The sequence below is a fragment of the Stegastes partitus genome, unplaced genomic scaffold, assembly GCF_000690725.1.
Source record: "Stegastes partitus isolate 25-593 unplaced genomic scaffold, Stegastes_partitus-1.0.2 Scaffold396, whole genome shotgun sequence".
In the NCBI taxonomy this organism is placed as follows: Eukaryota; Metazoa; Chordata; class Actinopteri; family Pomacentridae; genus Stegastes; species Stegastes partitus.
The window spans coordinates 142,831-166,293 of record NW_007578127.1 but is presented as its reverse complement, the minus strand read 5'-3'; the positions used below and the strand labels follow the sequence as shown (position 1 = coordinate 166,293).

General features: G+C 41.3%; 1 protein-coding gene across 2 annotated transcripts in view; it reads right to left on the bottom strand.

Annotated features, from left to right (window-relative positions):
* The window catches only part of cdh23 (cadherin-related 23), a 231,052-nt gene that overhangs the window by 94,077 nt on the left and 113,512 nt on the right, over positions 1-23,463 (bottom strand). For both annotated transcript variants that reach the window (XM_008285307.1, XM_008285308.1), the window contains 2 exons: positions 7,485-7,597; positions 5,477-5,665 (listed from right to left, as the gene is read on the bottom strand). In XM_008285307.1, the coding sequence (XP_008283529.1) occupies positions 5,477-5,665; positions 7,485-7,597 (302 nt within the window). The remainder of the gene's footprint in view (positions 1-5,476; positions 5,666-7,484; positions 7,598-23,463) is intronic.

Below are 23,463 nucleotides of genomic sequence, written 5' to 3'. Positions count from 1 at the left end.
TGTGCAAAGATAGTCAATTTAAAAGTCAACATTCATTTGCACTTCACCTGGGATTTAAACCCCACTCACCAAGTATTGGTCCTCCATCCAACATTTTACGACACCAAATCCTAATTTTACGGTTGTTTTATTGCTCTTTAAATCACCTTACCTGCTCTGAGTAAAAAGATCTGTGATTGGCCTAAGGCTATCATCATAAACTAGATTTTCTAAAGCCTGAATACACAACAAAGACGAAGCGCAGAAGTTTAATTTCCTGATTGAATTACAATATGCTGAACGATCATAATGGAATTTTTGCCTAATAAGCCAAACAAACACTTCCTATTCTATATTTGACCATATATATATATATACACACAAAGTACTGATTCTTCCTTTCAGGGAAAAGCTTGCCATGACAGACACTTGTTAATTTAATATATGCATATAAACTACATGATGATCATTAGATAACTGCTGAAATATTAAGTGGGTACGTTTCTGAGATTTATTTAGACTAATTTCATTTTATATTATAGGTAGTATGAGTAATAAAACATTACTTATTATTATGACATATGGGCTGCAAGGTGGCTCGTTGCCTTGCAGCAAGAAGGTCGGCAGTTCGCGTCCCGGTGAGGACACCCGGGGTCTTTCTGCGTGGAGTTTGCATGTTCTCCCCGTGCAGCTTGGGTTCTCTCTGGGTTCTCCAGCTTCCTCCCACAGTCTAGTGATTCTAAATTGTCCTTAGGTGTGAATGTGAGTGTGCTTGGTTATCTGTCTAGTGTAGCCCTGTGATAGACTGGGGACCTGTCCAGGGTGTCCCCTGCCTTCGCCCTAAGTCAGCTGGGATAGGCTCCAGCCCCCCCGCGACCCTAGTGAGGACTAAGCGGTGTACAGATAATGGATGGATGGATTAGAAATTATTTAATATAAGTATACAATAACATGTTTTTTTGACAAATGAAAGACACAAAGAACAATAATAAAATAAAACAATATTTAGTGCAACTCTAGACTAGATTATAGACAAAGCCACGTACAGAATGGATGAGGGTTAACCCTCTTTCTTGACAGTGCTGGTTTTACCTAACGAGCTCTCAGCTAATTTGACTTTTAATACTGACGTCTTCATTACACTACGGAGTCAGTGTCGAGTGTGAAGTTGCCTGAACGGGTGGTTGGTCACTGATATTGAAAACAAACTGCATACAGCAATACTGGAGGTCAAGCAATTGGCCTGCGCTGAACAGGCCCTGCACTGGTCTCATTTAGAGAGACTAACAGATGTATGACTGAGCTTGTGTGTACTAAGAATTACTACATGATATATGGAATTCTGATTTACCTTCAAAAGGGGCACAGTGAAGAAAGAAAAATCATTTTCTTCTCTTTCTCAGATAACTACCCGACTGCAAAATCATCATCGGTAAATATAAACCAAGTCAGGGTCAAAGTGACATCACAGCTCTAAAATACCTGTGGCTGTCTTTAGCTGAGAAAACATCTCTGGATCCCTCCTGTCCTAATATATAAAGCTGCAGGGCGGCCAATCATGTCGCCATTGTGGCAGACAGGGGAAGACGGGTGGGGTGGTCGATTGGCATTATGCTGCCAGTTGAAATAGCCCCCTTGTTTTTGTTTTCATCTCTGGGAGAACCATTGTGGCTGATGACTCCTATTTAAAAGACCATCCAATATGCAGGGATGTCACCTCAAACTGCCCATAAACGTAATTGCCCGTCCATTTGCTTCTGCCTTTAGAAGCCCCCAATAAAAGCATCCTGTCAGACGCAACTGCCACAAAGTTTAGTGACAAGTTCCAGCAGTAAAAGTTTTAAAGATGCTAGCCGAGCAGAAGAAAAATGAAGGCAGCGACAGACAGAGAGAGGTAACTACCACTTGTGTCATAGTCTAAGGAATGAAACGTCTGCCCATAATCCCTCGCACATGGAAAAAGTGAGATTACAGCACAGGTGTAGTGGAGTATGAATGAGTGTGTGTGTATCAGCAATGACATGCAGGTTTAAGGGATCAAAACAGCAATAAAAAAAAACAGTGAGACAAAAAAATCATCTCGTAGGTTTTACTCCCTGGGAAGGATTGACATGTGGCATTATGGCAGCAATGTAACAATGCAAGACTGGTAGAGTGCAGGCAATTTCTACATCTGTAGCACATAAAACTGAATTTTACTTTTTTTTTTTTCATATGTGTGAAACCCTTCTTTTGTAACTTTTCCTGATGCACTTTATTTTGTTATATGATGATGAATAAACAGTGAGCTGTGGCTACTAATGCACTGCAGTAAGTGCTTTCCAGTGTAGCATCTACGGCGAATCTGGCAAATTAAAACGGTCTCAGAATTACTATTCCCTCATTTGCAGTGAGCAATCTTAGCCTAGATATGCTAAGCGGCTGTGTGCGTCCCCAGACTAAGAGCAGCTACTGCTTGTGGTAAAGTGTTGAGTGCTAACCTACAGAGAGACCTCTTATCACATGCCAGGTGTCTGGGTCGTCACCCCACCTGTGTGCAGCAACACGCTCGCACACCTTCACTACTTGCCACTGGAACACAGACAGAAGCAAACACACCATCCCTGAAATAGATAAACAGAGCTGCTGCTAAATATTCCTGCTATCTCTCTTTCAAGTGCTTTCTTTTTCTCCTGTTCATTCCTGCTCCACCAATTATTCAGACTTCTGGTTTTGCTCCATTGCAGGCTACTTTCTGTTCAGTCATTTTTCTTAGAGTTCCTCCTCTCCTCTCCTCTCCTCTCCGTACGTCTGTCTCTCTTTACTCTCCACCTTTTTCTCTATCCACTTGACTTGCAGTTATCTGTCAAATTCCACCCTGGCGGCTGCTGTGCCTGAATCAATCAGAGTTGACTAGCTTTCGGCTTATCTGCACCCTAGGTGATTGATTTTCCTCGTTAGGTATAATTTGATGCTCTATCCCATCTCTTCCAGAGCAAATTAAATTGTAGTCGGAGTCCTATGCACGGGTGTGAGCGAGCATGTGCTCATGTGAGAGAGGGAGAGAAAGTGAGAAAGACAGAATAGCAGGGTAAGCGTAAAATGTTTGAGTTCTGTGTACGTTTTGCTATCTGAGTGTGTGACTGCATGTCGCCACAGCAGGCTGATAGATACAGCTAATGGGAAGTGGCGGACACACTAAAGCTGGCTGTTGTACACTGCTGCTGACAGTCCGCACATAACGCACGACGTTGCCAAGAAAATGCTTTCAAAGAGCGCTGATCTTGTTTTTGGCTGTACATTCATACACAAGATCAATATAAATCTAGAAATGAAAACCCAAGCTGCACACCGCTCATATGCAGCTGTCCTAACTACCTTTGTAGAAAATGAAAGATAAGTGAGTATGTGAAAAATAGTAATAATAACTTCATTTGGACCAATAATTAAAGATGTTCCAATTCACATTTTGCAGAACAGGTCCTGGTCATAGTCTTTTATCTGCTGGTACTTTACCTACAGTTGGATTTATAAACACAATCTTCGTTAGTTTGCCTCTATGTACCACTTGGTATAACAAGTGGCTAGGATCAGTTTAACAAGACATTGCACAAACGGTTTAGGAATTACAGCCATTTTTCACACAACTGCACCATCGCCTCACTATTGGACAGTTAACTCATAAGCAGTATCATGACCAGGGCTGGCCTGTTTGCCTGTGATTTCATGACAAATTGTGGAGGTGAAAAGCCTGGAGTTTATTCCAACAGTTAAATTTGGTAGCTGTTGAAGGGAACTCTGAATATAAGTTCCAGAGAGGTGTCGAAACAAGTGAAAAAGGCCATCATACAGTACAAAATATAAAAAAATACAACACAGACCTATCAGGGAGACAGCAGAAACTTTAGGAATGGCCAAATCAACAGTCTGGTGTATTCTTAAAAAGAAAGAATGCACTAGTGAGCTCAACAACGCCAAAGGGCCCAGAAGAACATGAAAGATAACTGAAGTGGATGATAGCAGAATTCTTTGTGGACTGAAGAGAAACCTCTTCACAACATCAAGCCAAGGTAAGAACACTCTTGAGGAGGTCTGCACATCATTGTCAAAGTCTACAAATTAGAGGCGCCTTGGTGAATTCACATACAGACTATTTATCTCAAGATGTAAATAGAGCAAAAAAGAACAGAAAGGCCAGATTAACCTTTAATCAAAAACATCTACAAAAAAGTCTGCCCAGTTCTGGAAGAAGATTCTTTGGATGGATAAAATCAAGATGAACTTGTACCAGAACAATGGCAGTCGAAGAAAATGAAGAAGGAATGAAATTACATGGTTTAAAACAGACATCGGCTGTGAAACACGGTGGAGGCAGTGTTGTGGCATGGGCACGTTTGACTGCCAATAGAACTGGGTCAGTGGTGTTTATTGATAATGTGACTGCTGACTGAAGTAGTAGGATGAATTCTGAAGTGGACAGACCTTCTGCTCAGATTTAGTCAAATGCTGCAAAACTGACAGGAAGGTGCTTTGCAGTACAGATGGATAATGACCCAAAACATACAGAAGACAACCAAAGAGCTTCTTAAGACAAAGAAACAGATGAGTCAGTCACCTGACCTCAACCAATCTGAGCTGCTTTATACTTACCGAACCAAACTGAGGGCAGAAAGACCCACAAACAAGCAGCAACTGAAGGTGGCTGCAATAAATGCCCAACAAAGCATCACATGGTAGAAAGCTCAGCATTTGGAAAATGTCCATGGGCTCCAGATTTCAGGCAGTCAATGACTGCAAAGGATTTGTAGCCAAAAGCCAAAATTACAAGAATTGTGTCACTGTTCAAATAGTTATGGACTTGATTGTACATCAGTGACAGAGTGCACAGTTTGGCACACCTTATTTTTCATGAGCCACTAGATCCAGATACTGATGGTTGTGGTTTCTCATCTGAAATGATTGATATATGAATGATGAAAAGGTACCTGTAGAAAGTGACCCTAGAAAGATATGTCACAATCTGCTAGAGAGAAGACCAGTCACTCTAGAAACTAGAAAATGTCCAGTACAGAATGAACAGCAAGCATCAGTGACAGCCATTATGAGCTGCTGCTGTTGCTGCTGCTGCTGGTGGCATTACTAACAAAAGTAATGATCAGCACTGACCAAAAATGAGAATTAGCTTATCCATGTGTTTTGTCAAACTCTGCATCCAAAATTAGAGTCACTTGCACTGGTGAGCGAAAATAATTCTTCCTATTCTCGCATTTCTAATTTTTCCTTTCATATAGTGACATGTGCACTGTAGAGGCCTGTTATAAAACAGAACAGTGTAGCAACATTAGCAGGTTCAGGTGGACAGAACTGCAGAGTGCAGTGATGAAAGCATCTGATTTTGAAATCCTTTATTTGTTCCCATGCTGATTTATTAAATTATCCAAGAATTGATTTAAACTGTATCAGTCTAAAGTCAAATCTGTTGTGACTGTTGTCAGAAATTAAGTGGTGATCCACTCACCTCATCTTTGTCTTCGGCCTGAATAAAGAGGGGCAGGGCAAAGCCCACCTGGGCCAGCTCAGTGATGCGGACTCGATACTCGGAACTGTTGAACTTCGGGGCATTGTCGTTCTTGTCAATTAACAGGATAGTGAAGGTGGTCATCACCGTTGCGTTAGATGGGCTGCGATCATCTTTTAACTCTGTGGCCTTATAGGGAGCAACAGAAGGAAGTGGCAGAGAGAGAGAAGGAAAGAGCCACATGAGATGCATTTGATTGGACTGAAAATGTCATTCTGGATGGAGGCGGTCAGCACGCAATCTCGCCAGGTATTTACAGCTGTTCATTTATTGGATCAAAAGGTGGACAGACGGCCTCAAAGCAATCATAGAAATAGGCTCAAAGTGAGGCCAAGAGAGGGCCAGCACATGTACATCCACACATACACACATATACACATGGACACACAATAAGATTTAGGAGAAAAGAGTCCCATTGAGAAGACATGATTACACACTCTCTCTCTCTCTGTTTCTGCTGCCTCAGTATTGAAGACTTGAGGCCTCTGAAATGAAAGAAAAGAAAAAAAATAGGAGAGAAAGTATTTTATTGATGGAGGAGTGTCACAGGCAATAGGAGAAGAGTCAGGAACAACATGCTGGTCTCTGGGTAATCAAGGTAGTTTAGCCTCTTTCATCCCAACGCCACTAAATCACTTGACCTCCACCTCCACACGCTCAGCACTATCTAAGCTGCCTGAAGTTGAGAAATTAGTTGTATTACTATGGCACACCACAATCAATAGCAGCACCAGCTAAGAAAGCACAAGCAGAGAGAAGGAGAGAAAATTCGGAGGAAAAAAAATCCATATCTTATAAATACATTTTTGTGTGACATTTTTTCTTTTTCAGCACTTTTGCTCATTCTACTTTTCTTGTTTGTAATTATTGATTTCAATTAAAAAGACAGACTGAGGCTAGAATATATTAGCCAGAATATTTTTTTTTTGTATTAAACCTTAGATTGGGTTGTATCTCAATAGTCTCACATATAAAAAAAAGAAAAGAAAAGAAAAATCTTGTACATGTTTTTTTATTGACAATAATTGCGGCTAAATGAGTAAGTACATGAGCGCTAGTGAGGCTATTAGGTGCCGTTTAATTGTTTGGAAAAAGGTGGAAATGATTTGACTTGCTATCAAAATCAAGAATGCAATATTGGAGATACACAGTGAAAAAAAAGGGTCTTTTTTTGCAAATCTTTTCATTTCACGCATCCTCTCATCCTGTGGCAATCACTTGGTATACAATACTGGAGAGAAGAAATAATGACAAAAAAAAAAAAACAATGGCGGAATGGACACGGTGGGAAGCTGTGGTGGGGGTGAGAGGGCAGGACTGACATGCTAAAAAGTCAAGAGAGATAGCCTCTAGGCTCAGTGGAGGGACAGAGGGATTCGGAGATTGCACCTGCTTCAAACAAAAGAAAAAAGGGGGGAAAAAATGGAGGAACAAAGGATGCCTCTGCATCAAGGAGGACTCTAAATTCTATTCCTTTATCTTGTTCTCATCTCCCCTTGTCCTCCTGGCTGCTCGGTGAACACAAGCCTCTGAAGGAGATATTATCATAGAATCACAAACATGAATACCTCCACTAGCAAGTCCAATGGAGGCACTTGAGTTTGTCTGGGTCACATTTGCACAGAAGCATATTTACACAGGCTCAATCGGCACATATGGTACTGCTGGATCTTGTATTTAGTCAGTGTTAAGTGGCATATTGACCTTGGAATCCTTCCAAATTCCAGCGTATCGACATCAAATGCTGTCACATCACAATATGTGCGCTACAAGCCAGGTTGAAGGACTGAATTTAGCAAGTCTTTTGAGACAATATCAAACTGAGACACTGCATTGATTTAGTACACTATCATATCAAAGCTTTCTCTTGATCCACCGCCCAAACAGGCTTTCGATCCCTTCTCCGGGTCTCACCATCACACTCCTCCCCCTAAATTCAGCAGCTCACCTTGACAGTGAGAGTGAATCCTGCTGAGTAGAGTGGGTTTTCTCTGTCCAGCTGGCCATTCACTGTCAGGGACCCACTGATGTAGTCCAGGGCAAAAACGCTGTTGGTGTTTCCTGGATGGATAGATGGGGAGAGTGAGAGACAGAGCAAAGCAAGTCAGAGGGACAAACGAAAGTGGCATTGTGGATAATTCAACATAACTCCTGAGATGCAGCATGAAGCCTCTGGAAGGAAAGGTGCTGGATGAGCTATGTGTATGTCTCTATTTCATGCAATATGGATTTTGGCTGTTGCAGTGCTGTCTTTTATCTCTCTACCACCTCCAACTAGTCCACAAGCTGCTTGTCCTGCATTCCTTTGTTTCTGTCACTGTCTGCCCCCCTTCCACTGCTTCTGCTTCTTTGCCAGCTTCCCCCTCCTCTTCACTTCTTTACCAAGCTGTAATTCGTGTGGTGTCGATAATTCTGGCAAAAATCCCAATAACTACATACAAACAACTACATAATTTACAGATACCCAGCAGAGTTTCTAAGTTGAAATGGAGCACATTTTTTTTTATGAACGGGTCCTTGTTTTGTTTGTTTTAAACACGTTCATCCTCAAGTGAAAGCAGTGATATATCACCATGCTTAACGGTGATCTCACACTGTTCTGTTGACTGACACTTAAATCACAAAGAATGCAGACAGTTAAGAAGCTATTTTATTCTAAAAATAAATTAGATTTAAAAATGCTTTACAAGAAAGGAACTCCACAGAACAATTTTAATAAAAATATTTGATTAAATTCACTTTAGATGTTGAGAATTATTAGATAAATCTTACAATTCTTGGACTCTTAAAATTGTGCAAATATAAGCCTTTTCTTCAGGACTTTCTTTCAGTTGTAATATTATATGCATGCCTGCATACATGACTGATTGACTGCTATGTTAGCACAGCGCACATTTCTTCGAAACTACATCACCTTGCACGGGTTGATGAATTGCATTAACTTTGGTATAGTCTATGCACTCCTTCAGAGAGGAGCACTTCAAATTATGAACACTGCACTGTTCTCATTAACAAGTTCAAGTGCACCTGGGGTTCTTTATTCACTTAAATTAAATAGGTTAAAATATTAGACTGAGACCCACTTGAGTCCTCTTCTCATATTTTCTTTTCCCCCCTCTTCATTTTCAAATTACTGTCCGACTCGTTAAGTTCCTCACCTCACTTACACTCTTCTTTGACTGGCTCTTTCTATCTCTCTCTGAGGCATCTTGTGGCCGTTGCCTGCTAATTACACCCAGCAGATGGAGACAACAAACAGAAATACACCCAGTGGCCCTCACCTCTTCACTGGTAATGTTCTCTTGTTTCCATCCCCTGCATGCCCTCTGTCAAATCAGATGAATCATTTCTCAAAACGCTGAATGCCTTCACAGTTTCGCTGTGATTCTTTAGACAGTGGCCTTTCATACATGTAAATGTTATCGAAGCAATCAGCTGTGCCGAAGGCAAACAATGGAGTGGACGACACTGAATAAGAACATTCTGATAGTCAAGGAGACTTGGAACTAATTCACTTAGGCCTTGTTAATACGGACCGCTCTTAATACCTCACAGCACAGAAACTCCTCTGTGCTGCCACATACTGAAGGCTACACAGGATAATCTCAGGATTAATTAAAAAAAAATGCAAAGGAGAATCACCACAATAATCCTTCATGCAAAAAGAATAAAATGTTAATTAATTACTACAGGATCATTAAAAACATTTACCGAAAACAGGAACACCACACCATGAAACACACTGGCACTGTATGTTGTAGCCCACGCTCAAACCAAAGAGTAGGAATTCATTAAGAAAACAGCACTCTGCAGGCATTTCCCCTGTTTGTTACTCAATAGGTATAAGAAAGTTGTTCTTAATTCCAATTTTGCCCAACATTTTCACCACTGATGCCTTGTATTGCAAGCATATTTTGCTCTTCTATACAAAACACACAAATCGTCACTGGATCAGTAATATGTTTATGCTTCAAGTTTAAATGGGAATTCAATAAACACCAAACATTACAGAAAAAATATGACATGCCCTCTTTTGGTTTTGGTTTTGTCTTATCAATAACAAGTTAGTGGATGTAAGCAGATTAGGTACAAGCAGATACAATTTAATAATTAAAATTTGAGGTACTACAGGATTTAGGATATATTCAATAAAAACGAAATGGCTACATTAGAAGCATCTATATTTTGAGTGGAGAGCTTTTGTCTGTCAAATGTTGTCTGTAGCAAATTCTGTGAGTGCTTCCTAAAATTATTACCTGCTCAGCTTTTTATAGCCTATAACCTAAAATATTGCTGTGCTTCGTTCTTTAAAAGACAGTTTATTTTGTGGGAAATGCACAACAACAATCACCCACTTTCAGCGTTTATTGAAAATATGTGAATATCAAGTATGGCACCTTTTCAGATATAAGTCAGATTTAATTCCTTACATCTCATATTTATTTAATTTGTTGTGGCTGTCACTATGGGATGGGAAGTTAGTTTAATAATTTTAATATTCCGTATGTGTATTTATTCTGTCTCTTAATACAAGTTTTCATTCTAAGTAGGGCACACTATGAACCTTGAGCTGCACTTTGACGGACTAAGAACCACTCGCAGATAGTTTAGAGTAATAGCTGAGGTCCAGACTCCAGAGAAACATGTTCAGATGGTGTACAACAGCTAGGGGTCAACAGATTAACCCATGCCTCCCCACTCGCTGCTCTATTATTGCCCTGCACCTAGCCTGGAATGAAGAGGAGGGAAGCTACAGAACATAGAGCACGGAGGAGGCGTAGAGGAGAGGAGGAGGCTAGCAAAGATGGCAGAGCTCCTGGGTAATTATTCTGGACTGAGGCCAGTAGGGAGAGAGAAGGAGGTACAGGGGACAAACACACATGCTGATTATATCTATCTTGCATAATATATTTGATTGTGAAACTGAAGAAAAGTGAGTCTGGAAATCCATCCATCTATCACCCATACACCGCTTAATCCTCACTAGGGTCGCAGTGGGGCTAGAGCCTATCCCAGCCGACTTAGGGCGAAGGCAGAGGACACCCTGGACAGGTTGCCAGTTTATCACAGGGCTACACTTAGAGACAGACAACCAAGCACACTCACATTCACACCCACGGACAGTTTAGGATCACCAATTAACCTCAGCATGTTTTTGGACTGTGTTGGAGGAAGTCAGAGAACCTGGAGAGAACCCACGATGCACAGGGAGAAAATGCAAGCTCCACGCAGAAAGATCCTGGTGCCCCAACCAGGATGCGAACCAGCAAGCTTCTTGCTGTAAGGCAACAGTGCTATCAACTGCGCCACTTTGCAGGCCAAGTCTGGAAATGCCAAATAATTTTTACTTGGCTTATGGTCAAATGTAACTTAAAATATACAAGAATCTATATTAAGACCATGCTAAGAACTGAGGAAAAAAATACCAATATTCTCCAAATTAAATAACTAAATGCATTGTTTGTCAATGCATTGTTAAATGACTGGTTAGGATCACATTGTTCACCGTAGCTATCAAAATGATTACAAACAGCCATTTCACCATTACTACTTAGTTTTATATTCTGATTATACACCTATGATTTGGCTAATTTTTCTGTAAAAAAAAAAACTTGACCAATATTAGTAAAGAAATAACGTTACAGGTTAAAACTAATTATTCATTAAAGACCCCCTCCCTGTTTTTTTTTTATATGCACCAGATTCACACGTTATCAGTTAATTAAATATAATGGACATCATTTCCATACGTTTGGGCTCAGTAAACACATTATCCTCCATTCTGATCACAGAGAAACTGAAATTAACCCTGATAACGTAGGCAACCTCAGTGAATAAGTGCATAAAAACTCTCTAGGGGAGTCATCACCCTGGAATCGTACAAAGTAGAGCTTTGTATTATGTGGTAAACATAGCAACAGAGTGTAACATGGCCCAAAACGTAAATTTTTAATAAAATGAATAAAGCTATGCTCCAAGACAGGCTTCACACTATATTAATCTCGAATTGTTCTTCTTTATAAGAATTGTCTGTTATTAAGAAGCTTAATGAGTGACAAAGACAGTCTAATGCCACTGCTGAGCATTTCCACTTAAAACTGCAGTGTACTGACGATCGTATTAAAAACACGGATTCAGACCACCAGGATTTCGTATGTCACAAATGTAATAAACTAATTCAGTCAACTTGTGGGGTGGATCTTTCTGTATCATTATTCTTCTTCAGAACAGGTTTCCAGGTTGAACATACTTTAGGACTACAACTTTCCATTTAGCGCAGAATAGTTTTACAGTGTTTGAGCAGGGTTGTAGGTGAGCTGGTGTGCTGAGTTGCAATGAATAGGAGAGGGTTGGGCAGGAAAAGAAGCAGGGACTTCATAGATCTAAAGGAATTAACAATGTAGCTTCATATCTGAGCAATTTTAAGGTGTGTGGGATTATTTTTTTTCATAGAAAAACTTTTATATATGTAACTCAGATACACGGATGAGTTTTTAGGGGGTTAAATAATGATTGGAGAGAGACTTGAAGGTTAGAAGAGCTGGATGGATTGCAATAAACACCTGGTTCAATACATAGTTAAATTTAGGGAATTATCGAAGTCATGCTTAAAAAAAACTATTCTTTTCTGTCAGAAAGGTGAAGAACAGTTGTTTCCAGTGTTAAAGTCTGACATGTGATTTTGTGGCTCTATAATGTCGTACTACATCCTCCTTTGCCCCTGATGGACATCCCATGACTATTATAAGGATTTGAATGTGAACATGAGTCATTTCTGGCCATTTGCTGAAATGACTGATGCTCTCATTTTTCGTTGGATGACCATCTTAAAATGTAAGGAACACTGAAAATGAACTCTCCCAGAAGTGGGAAGACAATGAAATAAAGGATCAATAAGATTGAATTTTCCCCTGCAAAAAGATGACCCTTCGTAATCAATGTAATAATCCTAGTCAGCGCGGGGGCCAAGTTGCTTATTACAGTGGGATTGCCAATGTGTACTTCTTGCTGCTTGATGGGAGGGGGCAGGCATGAAGCTGATGATGATAACAATTGGTGGAGGTGGTGGGGGGGTAATGTGCATCAGGGATTCAGACGTACTCAGTGTGGGCATCATGCCTCTAAATTGCTTTGTCAGCTTCAGTGGCCTGACTAGAATGCCAATCTACTTCGACAGCCGCCCCTTACCCAGACGACTGGGCGCTCCCCTGGCCAAGCGGCAACTCACAAACACACACACACACACACACCTACAAAAGCAGGCGAGCTGTGTGCTGTAGTGTACATGCGCACGATAACAGCAGACTGTTGGTTCTACTCTCTTCATGCATCCGGTAAAGAGGCTGTGACTCATTGCTTCAGGTTCCACTGAGCAGCGCTCCACCTCAGCTTCACTGCTTGACCAAAGAGACAGACTGAAATTACACAGAGTGACTCACTGGTCCCACCGAGAGAGACAATATAATCATATTCTAATTGCTGATAGAAAGTGCTCTCCAGTGATCTGTCAGGACACTGTGATTAGCCCCCAGGAGGTGAAAATGCTGTACGCAGATACGCACACACTCGAATAAGCACAAATAGCTGCACAATTTTCTGTTTGCATTTGATATTCACATTTAGCGATTATATTTACGTGTTTCACGCGTGTGATAATGTGCGGGTACTTCGATCCTGGATTTCTACGGAGAGAGTGCAAGTGTGTGTGTCAGAGCGCATGCGGTGCTAACTGGCAGAGTTTGATTCTGTGATGTGAGACTCCAGGGGATTAGCCATGCTCTCACATTACCAACAGTACTGGACTGGAAAATGAGAAACCATGCCATGATTTTGTCTAGAGTGGGGTGCACAGTCAAATGCACTCAGTCACACACAAACACACCAAAAGAAATGCCCACAAGCATGCACACACACACAAACTCCTATTATTTCCTGCAAATTCAGTATGTGTGCAATAGCTTCAACAGTGAGTGCTACAATTACAAGATAAAAGTAATCCAAATAATTTGCCACTTCTGAATAATCTCTGCATTACCAGAGTAGAAAGAAAAACTCAGGTGTGGGTTTCATATTATCTACTGACACACACATTTACATTCTTGTGTCATGAACAATGAAGTGATGACTTATTTCCTGACAACAGTTGCATTATTGAAATTCTCTCCTCCTCTGACAAAGAGCAAAGAGTGATTGCAGAGATGGGGGGGTGGACTATGGAGGCTAGAGATGGGAGCAACTGAGTGTTGTGAGTTGCGAAAGTGGAAAACATACATGTGTAGTTATTATGTGAGGATTGCCCAAGACAACAGAAGAAATAAGGCATTTGATCTGATGAGTTCAATCGGGCGTGCGACAAGTGGATGACAATGACTTTCTCCGAGCAATGAGCTTTTGAGGACAGCCGAAACAGGAGTTCTCCAAGTGTAATTGCCATGACTAAGCTAGTGACAACTGTTTTCTCTAGTTTGTGACAACAACATGGGGGCGCTGGAACATTCTAGTAATGTGATATGGCATGCAGCCAGTGCTCAGAGTCTCGGGGCTAAAATTTTGTGTACTTGCTAAATGTACACAAATTAGTGTCACTTTTAAGGATTACGCCTACAGGCAAATCATGTTAATGAGGAGGTTTTAGTTATTGTCTTCAAACTACACTCACTTCCAAAAATCTAAATGAACAGCTTCTCACCTACACTCGCTTGTTTATGCACATGTTCATCTGTGCATTGACACACCCTTCAGTGTGTGACAGCTACCAGTGCATATATATGTATTCTTGTGTGTGTGTGTGATGCGGAGTGATAATGGCCCTGTGGGTGTCTTGCCATTGGCAGACAAGCTGCATTTCATGAATACTTAATGAACTAGTTTCATCAAAACGTTTTCTTCGAAAAAAGGTTGAAGGACAAATATTGTAAGACAATGGGTAGCGTATGAGATCAACTTCCTTTCGTGGCCAGAGATCACACTGGTTGACATAGCCGGTAAGACACACATTCAGTGTCATTGACGAGATCCCGATGCCTCAACTTTGAATAGCAGCTGCTGCAGCAACTCAAGGACTTCCTGTTGTTTGACACTTAACTTAAATACACTGAGCTTAACAAAGCACAGCCAGTGAGATTCGAGGATTCACAAAAGGCTGGAGCTAGGACAGCAATACATCCACTATACAAACAGGAGAGAAATTAACTTTCTGTGTTTCAGATTTTTTCTAGTTGTGCAACTCTCACCTTCAACACATTTGGGACAACAGGAAATGCCAGCGATGATAGGGATGCAGTTATACTCCTGTAGGATGGGTAATACTTGGCTTATTATTATTATTATCTATCTATTACCCCTGTCAACTAAACTGCAGTCTCAGTTTCATTTTGAGGGAAACATATATTCCCAAATCCATTTCAAATTAAGATAACATTTATTTCATTGCATTACCGTCGCTCGTTTTCTGCCAACCTATCAAATACTAAATGTTGTGTGGTAACCCAGAAAACTGAGAAAACGCCTCTAACACGGTGTGAAAGGATGTTATGTATCCATGACATTTTCCTATCACCACACAGTTTTGGTACCTGAACCTAATCAAACAGCAAGGAGAAATTAAAACTACACTACTCACAATAAGTTAGGGATACTGTTATTTACATGAGTGCTTTTCCTGTTTGGTCTGAATTTTAATGAAATAAGTAAAAGTTCCCTTTGATATTGCTAACAGTGAATGAGAAGAAACACCTTTTTCATCTACCTGCTTCAGAGAGCCCACTCTCATCTGGACCAGTCAGGCAGCACTTTGAGGGTCATGTTCTTTGATTTCTCAAGTGCCTTCAATACTATTCAGCCTGCTTTACTATGTAAGAAGCTCCATAACTTCCAGATGGATCCTTCCACAACCACTTGGATTTATGACTACCTAGCAAACAGACCAAAGTTTGTGAGACTGAAAGGTTGTGTGTCTGAGATGGTAGTCAGCAGCACTGGAGCACCACAAGGAACTGTACCCTCACCATTCCTCTTCACACTGTACACCTCAGACTTCCAGTACAACTCTGAGTCCTGTCATCTGCAGAAATACTCTGATGACTCTGCAGTTGTGGGGTGTATCAGTGATGGACAAGAAGCTGAGTACAGGGAACTGGTCAGTCAGTTTGTAAAATGGTGTGGCAACAATCACCTCATCTTAAATACCAGCAAGACTAAAGAGATGATTGTTGACTTCAGGAGGAACAAGAATAAGCAGCATAGTCCTGTCTACATCCTGGGAGGTGTGGAGAATATACAAATATCTTGGAGTTCAGCTGGACAACAGACTAAACTGGAAATGCAACACTGACTACATCTACAAGAAAGGTCAGAGCAGACTCTACTTCTTAAAGAAGCTGAGATCATTCAGTGTCTGCACCAAGATGTTGCAGATCTTCTATAAGTCTGTTGTGGAAAGTGCAATCAGCTTTGCGGCCATCTGCTAGGGCAGTAGCATCAGAACCAGCGACTTAAAGAAACTAAACAAGCTGACCAAGAAAGCTGGTTCTGTGCTGGGGATAACTCTGGAACCACTGGAGCTGATTGTTCAAAAAAGAATGCTGCACAAGATGATGGAGATGATGGAGGATTCTTCCACCTCTCCACAACACAGTGAAGAATCAACAGAGTGTGTTCGGTGGGAGGCTGCGTCAGTTTCGCTGTAGAACGGAGAGATACAGAAATTCATTCCTGCCAACAGCCATCACCTTGAAGAACAAATCTGACTGACTGATAATTGACTGACTGAATGATTATTATTATAGCTTTTACAATATTGAATTTCCCTTCTGGGATAAATAAAGTATTTTTCATTTCATTTCATTTCATTTTCATTAGTTTAATATTTATTACCCCCCAAATTTAAACAATAACAAGGATTGCCCCAAATAACAAAAATTGACAATGTCAGTAGCAGGTGTTTCCACCATTTGCCGCAATGACAGCTTGACAACGACGTCTCATGCTCCTCACTAGCCTCATGATGTTGTTCTGAGGCAATGCGTTCCACTCTTTCACAAGTGCTACACACAGTTCTGCCAGGTCACGTGGGGGTGGAGTACGGTCATCCAGTCTATGCTTCAGCTGGTCCCAGATGTGCTCTATGGGGTTCAGGTCAGGGGACATTGCTGGCCATACCATATGAGGCACTCTGACTTCCTCAAGTCCTTCCTCAAGAATTCTGGCATGATGTGGTGGAGCATTGTCATCCATGAACAGAAAGTTGGGGGTGTGCTGGTGGAACTGGGGGATGATGATGGGTTCTATGATGTCTCTGACGTAGCAACGTGCAGTGACTGAGTCATCTACAAAAAACAAATCTGTTTTGCACTGGCTGGTGATGCCTGCTCAGACTGTTGCACCTCCTCCACCAAAGCGAACCTTGGGGACCATGTTAACCTTGGCATATCACTCACCTCACCTTCTCCAGCAACGCTGACGACCATCATTTCTGTGCAAGGTGACTCGACACTCATCAGTGAACAGGACGGTAGACCACTGCTGCATTGTCCAGGTCATATGGTCTTGTGCCCACTGCAAACGTTCACAGCGGTGTCGGTGTCAGTGGAGTCACCTGCAACGGTCGTCTGGCATTCAAGCCAAAGCGGTGGAGTCGGTTGTGAATGGTTTGTCTGGAAACCCTAATACCCCTCACAACTCAAAAACGGGCCTGCAGCTCTGTGGCACTTGTATGAAATCCACCGAGTCTCTCACAATATCCTTAACTTATTGTGAGTAGTGTAAATGAGTAAAATCAAAGTCTCAGTCTGAGAGTGATGGTTCCACATAAAACACAAACCTTGCTCTCCTGAATGATAGTCCTAGTCCTGACTTTTTCTTCTAAGCTACCTTCCTATCTCCTTATGTAGACTTTGTGATCTTTCCTACTACATCCTACTCTTACCTTTTTGGGGAGAAAACATGTTTGTTTTCAAACTAAATAATGTTTCTTTCACAATATAAGTGAGACTACTTGGCATGTCTTGAGTGAAAAACTGTGGGGAAGGTTAATAACAAACCTTTAGATTAGGGGGATTGAACCAGTAGACGTTGCCTATTCTGTGATGACGACATGATCCCACAGCTCCTTCCCAACCACCAACATTTAACATGAAACCACATCAAGCTGTAGGCATTGATACACACATCCACACAACTTACCAATCACAGCATGAAGCAGGTGTGACTGTCGGACTGTCGGAATGTTACACATAATGGGTCACACAGACAACCCCTATCCAACCTTGAAAATGTCTGCAAGGAATGGGATTCTGATGAAATCCAACTGACTGCAGTTTAGGCAGAGCGTAAATCCTGCTTTATTACCTACTTACTAAGTGCAAACTGTACAAGAGATTGCACAGTGCTTCCTCTGTTGACTTTGGTCCCAGATTCCACTAACCCAGCCTAACCTTAAACTAACATGATTTTCATCCTGGTCACAGACAAATTTATCAGTCCACAATCTTTAGGTCTCATGAAAAATAACCAGACTTACAGCTATCGATTTCTGTCTTTGGTCTGTCAGCCCAAGTGGTCACAGTCTCTTTTCAACTGAACACTGAACTGGCAGCATAGTCTTATCTCTAGTGTGTGCATACTAAATGTGTTTGAGAGCATATGTGTGAGATTTTTTGTCTGTGCATCTGGATTTACCCTTCTATCTGATATATATTTTTTGTAGTTTGCTAGACTATGCAAAATCTGATTCTGCACACTCTGTACAAAACAACAGCTGGCTGGGAGACAACAGAAGAGGAAATTGGGTTTGACATCTGGAAATGCGCTTGTTCAGAACCATATAGCTACGGATAACATTTCTTCAAGCCAGCAGTATCCCCTTTATCCCACAGATAAATGGAGATAAGGGAGGGACTCTAACACCAATAGATAAAGCTCAAATATCTGTTAGAAATGCGTTGCCAAAATAGAACTTTTTTGCTTTAATGCGATCAATAAATAAGCTCAAGAATAGAAATTAAGTGTTTTGACTGGATCTCTGTTAATTCATTGCTTCATTGCTGCTGTTTTCTAGGTCATAAATTGTTTTTGATTCTAATGTCGGATTTTATGTCATTCTAAAAATCTAATCTGACCTAGTAATGTTTCGTGATGAATGAAATGAAAAATACTTTATTTATCTTTCATTTCATTTCATTTCATTTCATGTGATGTCCTGCTCTCTAACAACAATGAGTCAGCATTCAGTGACGACCTGTGTAACCTGACAGCCTGGTCTTCTGCCAACAATCTCTTTAAGGAGAGCAGATCATGGCCCAGTGTCCACTGATGGTGAGGCAGTGGAGAGAGTATCCAGTTTTAAATTGCTGGTCTAGACTTGTTCTGATCCATACACACCTTGACTGTCATCAGAGAGGCACAACAGCATCTCAACTTCTTCAGGAAGCTAAAGAGATCCGACTGCTGTGGAACTTTTTGTGGAACTTTTGTCAGTGCTTAGTAGAGATTGTCCTGATGTGCTACATCACAGCTGGATATGCTAGGAAGGACCAGAGGATCATGATGATCGCCCAAAACATCATCTGCTGATACCAGTTGATGGCCTCTATTGGGTTTGATGTCGGAGCAGCGCTTCCAGAAGAGCGCGAGACCCATCCCCGCATTCTCACCGCCACTTCAAATTACTTCCATCAGATGATACAGGGCAATACGTGTACTCACCACAAGACTGAAAAGCAGCTTCACAATCCGTACAATATGCTTACATTCATATTCCATAGTTCGAACTCTCAAATGTGCAATGTGCTCAAATGTCATACATTGTTTTCTATTTACTTGCATATCAAACTGCAATCGAACTACAGTTCAGCACTATAACTTTTTAATTGTTTACACTGACTTTTTAATTGTTTCATCCATCCAACAGTTATACCCGCTGTATTAGGCAGAGGATTGCTGGGGCTGGAGCCCATCCCAGCTGACACTAGGTTAGAGGCAGGACACCATGGACAGGTCACCAATTGATCACAGGGATATTCTTTAATTGTTTTATTTAAATATTGTTTGTTAATGTAACTGCACATGTAGAAAATGAGACAATTGAAGATTTTTTTTTGGATTAGGTTAAACTGAATAAATGAAGAGGCAGCAGAAAATTTGGGAACAGTATTGTGTGAGACCTGTATCACAACAAAGTGAGGTGTAATGTAGATGATGATTGTAGCTGATTGCTAGACTCTACTTGACACCACTAGACTGTTGACTGGGTCGCGATCAGTGTTCCACAGACTATCTGCTTTCTCTGAGGGATTACATAGCAACGGGCTGCGGAGAGCCTCAGACCGTCTAATTGAAAACCCAGAGAAATCCCAGCGATGCGGCAGTGACAATGAGAGCCCCCAATAGAATAACAGGTATTAGGCTTGTCCATGTTATAGCATGCCTCCTGATATGAGTTAGGTAGTCGCGGCATGGAATCAGAGCATCAGGGTGAAGCGGTGCTGAAGGATAAAGATATGTGTGGAAAGGAAGATGAGGCGAAATAATCGCCTTTACTACTTATCAGTCTGTGCAGGCGGGAAATGGCGTAGCCATACCTGTCTGACCTGTTTGCTGGGGGGAGGCTGTAAGATGGCACCTGTCGTCCCCCCAAGACCCACTGCACTGGACATGCACATCTGTCTCACTTCTTTGGCAGGAGCAGACAGGGGGTCCTCATGCTGACCCAGACAAAGGCCATGGAAGTCACAGCATGCCTCTGGCTACAATGTACATATCATCTCTGACATACTTCAAAGTAGTGTAGAATGAAGTTATCATCTTGCACCAAATTAGACTGCTTGGAATGCTGCAAATTAAAAATCCATTCTTTGCTGCAATTTCCCAACATGGAGACGTCGCAGTTAAAGAAAGGAAGAATCATCTAAAAGGAAAGAAAAGGTAGAGATGGAAGAAGCTTAAGATGGGATTAGTTGTGCTTCTGTGTGACAAAGAAGATAGAACCAAGCACACACAGATAAACAAAAGGCTGATATGAAAGGCTTGGGGGATGTCCTTTCATTCTGTGGGAATGCTAGGCTGACTTTCATTCTGCTTATTCTTACACTATCATTACAGCACAGTGGAGAGGCAACACAAACTTTCCACAAGATTAACTCTTATCCTAGCGGACAGCAGTGCTTTGGACCAGGCTTGTTGGCCTCTAACTCTTTGTAATAGGAATCACAGATTGCAAGATAGAAAGTTCTCTTTTAGAAAGGTAAAGTGCATGTCCAGTGGGCCGTTTTATATGGGGTATTTTTCATATTTCTTAAGAATCATACAATGTTTTGATCTCCCTTTTTTCTTTTTCCTCTGTCCCTGTTTGTGTCAGTGTGAAGGGGGTTGATCCATCCATGTATTTATGTGTACAGACAGCCTCACATAAGCATGTATTGTGTATGCCAGAGTGAGCCCATCTGAACTTTGGAGTGTCAGTCCCTCAGGTCGTTGGTGTCACTGAGACTGACCAATGTTGTCTGTGCTCCTGCCACAGTCATCCTCAGGGGTGGGTTTGAGTGGATAATGGCTGACGTTTCGGGATTGTTTGTTGCTGGAGCTGCTGGTCAAAAGCTATAGTGTAATACACGGTAGATGTGAATAAATGCTTATTGCAAAAGCTCACTGCTCAAATTGGTTTTGCCAGAAACATCAAGGGGCTATGCAGTTTATGTATTCTTACCACTGATGGCAATGATAAAATATAGCTTCCATTATCATTCAATCCTTCTCGTAAAGCATTCATCAGTGTGACATATCTGCAGAAGAACGTAAAACATCATTTTTCTGTTGTAAACATGTGGCCACTTGAGTAAAACTTGAGATCATGCTGGTGTAAGAGTATCACTGTGGCAGGATAAGGTCATTTGCTATTCCCGACAGTAACTAGAGTCACAGCAACCACTGAAACAAGCACATATCTGATTCCCTGAACACATGGCTGCTTCTCAGAAGAGATACCTGAACACATGGTGAATTCATCTGCTGTCCATCCTATACCTCCTAATGTGCCAATTATTGGAATAGGACAGGAAAAAAATATTTTTTTCTTAACAGGACTCAATAGCAACTGTAAAAAGCACCACTTAACATAATGACCAAATTAGGCCGACTAAGAAATAAGTAATACAGATGACAATGGGAACATCTGATCCTAGATGAAAGAAACTGCAGTGTCCTTTTAGGTTGGAGTTTTACATCTGTGGGAGTGCATTTGGATTTTATTACATGTCAGATGTTTTGCTGAAAATGAGTAGCATCAGGAGGGAGCTCGGTAATAGTGATTATTGCCAGAGCACCCCCATAACTTTTATCTGATCAATAATGATTTGTCGGTGGCTCTGCACAGCTTTCCCAAATAAAAAAGTCCTGCAGAAATTACAAATACATTAATCACAAAAATCTCTCAGACCATGATTTAATTTCAGTTCAGCATGCCTCACAGCAAACACAAGCATACTAACATGATTACTAGTTGGATTAAATCTGGAGAAACTATTGTTTCTTTTATCTGATTTGTTAAAAACCATTTTGCAGACGCATCACATGGTGAATGCTGCTTTTAAACTAGTTTTTAGGCTTTGATGATTACACTGCAGATCCCAGTTGAGAGATGCAGGCATCAACATCATGAAGTATTAAAGGCACATGTAGATGTCACTAAAAAGTAGGAGTAATTTGGGTACTTGAAGCAAATCAAGCAGCATCTTTAATGACAAGCATTAGGTCATGAATATCGCCTCAACACAAAGCTAGTTTTTCATCTTATTCTGAAAGTGAAACAGATAGATAGAAGACAACAAGTTCTACTTAGCAATGAAGGTCTGTCAGGCGCAAATATAAAGATGTTTGTTTATGCTTGTTTAGGGCAGCAGCATGTAATAAAATCTTTATTTTCATTATCAGTGGTGGGAGTTTTGGAGCTGAGGAAACATTCTTGTTTAGAGCTTCAGAAATCCTATAGTTAGTTCAGTAGGCTATGGTTAGAGGGTTTGATATATAATGAGACCAGTGGGTCAGAGGTCCAACATGAGATAAGTTGTACCCTGTGGACCAGGGATTTACCATCAGAACCTCCTTCCCTGAATCTCCTCCATCATAACAAACAATAACAACTGCAAGATCGGAGGCAGAGTGATGCTGTGACGCTATCTCTCGTACACATCAAATCCCAGATCTACCCTCTGATTGGAGGAGGGAAAGGAAATCCTCATCTTGAGTCCCACAATCATTAGCGTGAATCACAGCTGCAATTAAAACCTCGTTTATCTTAATTACTGAACTAATGAGACGAGTCCCGCAGGAGTGAGCCGCGCTCTCCGAGGACACTCGGGGCGAGGAGTGGGAAGGCATGAGAGGCGTCATGCGGAGTCACACTTAAGTCTGCAAACAAGCACGTCCTCGCACTAATCTGACTGCAGCAGAGCACATGAGCCTGGATAGACAGAGACATATGCGTAAGTATGCATGTACAAGCACGCACAGGAAAGAAACACACACACAGATATATACAACATGCATCATCTGACAACCTTACCCTCCACCCTTTATCTCCTGGTGCTGCATAACCCTTCAGCTTAAATTATCTATCAAACTTATAATGATTTTATCAAGCCTCCATCTCCATAAGGGCTTGGTGCGGTGCTATAACTCTTGATTTTGCAACGACTGGGAATACATCGCATCGCCTAATTAATGTCTTTTTAATGCTCTTCTCCTCTAGAGCTTAACTCAGCCCTTCAACTTTGCAACAAACACAACACAATACAACATGTGGCAGCAGACGGTAAGTAAGACTGAATAGGTGTGTGCACTGAATGGGAGCACAGGGTTTATGGTGAGCTTTGAAGTGGGCTGGGCGGCCGGCTTGCTGTCCTGAGCGTACAGCAATCAGGAGTGCACACGGA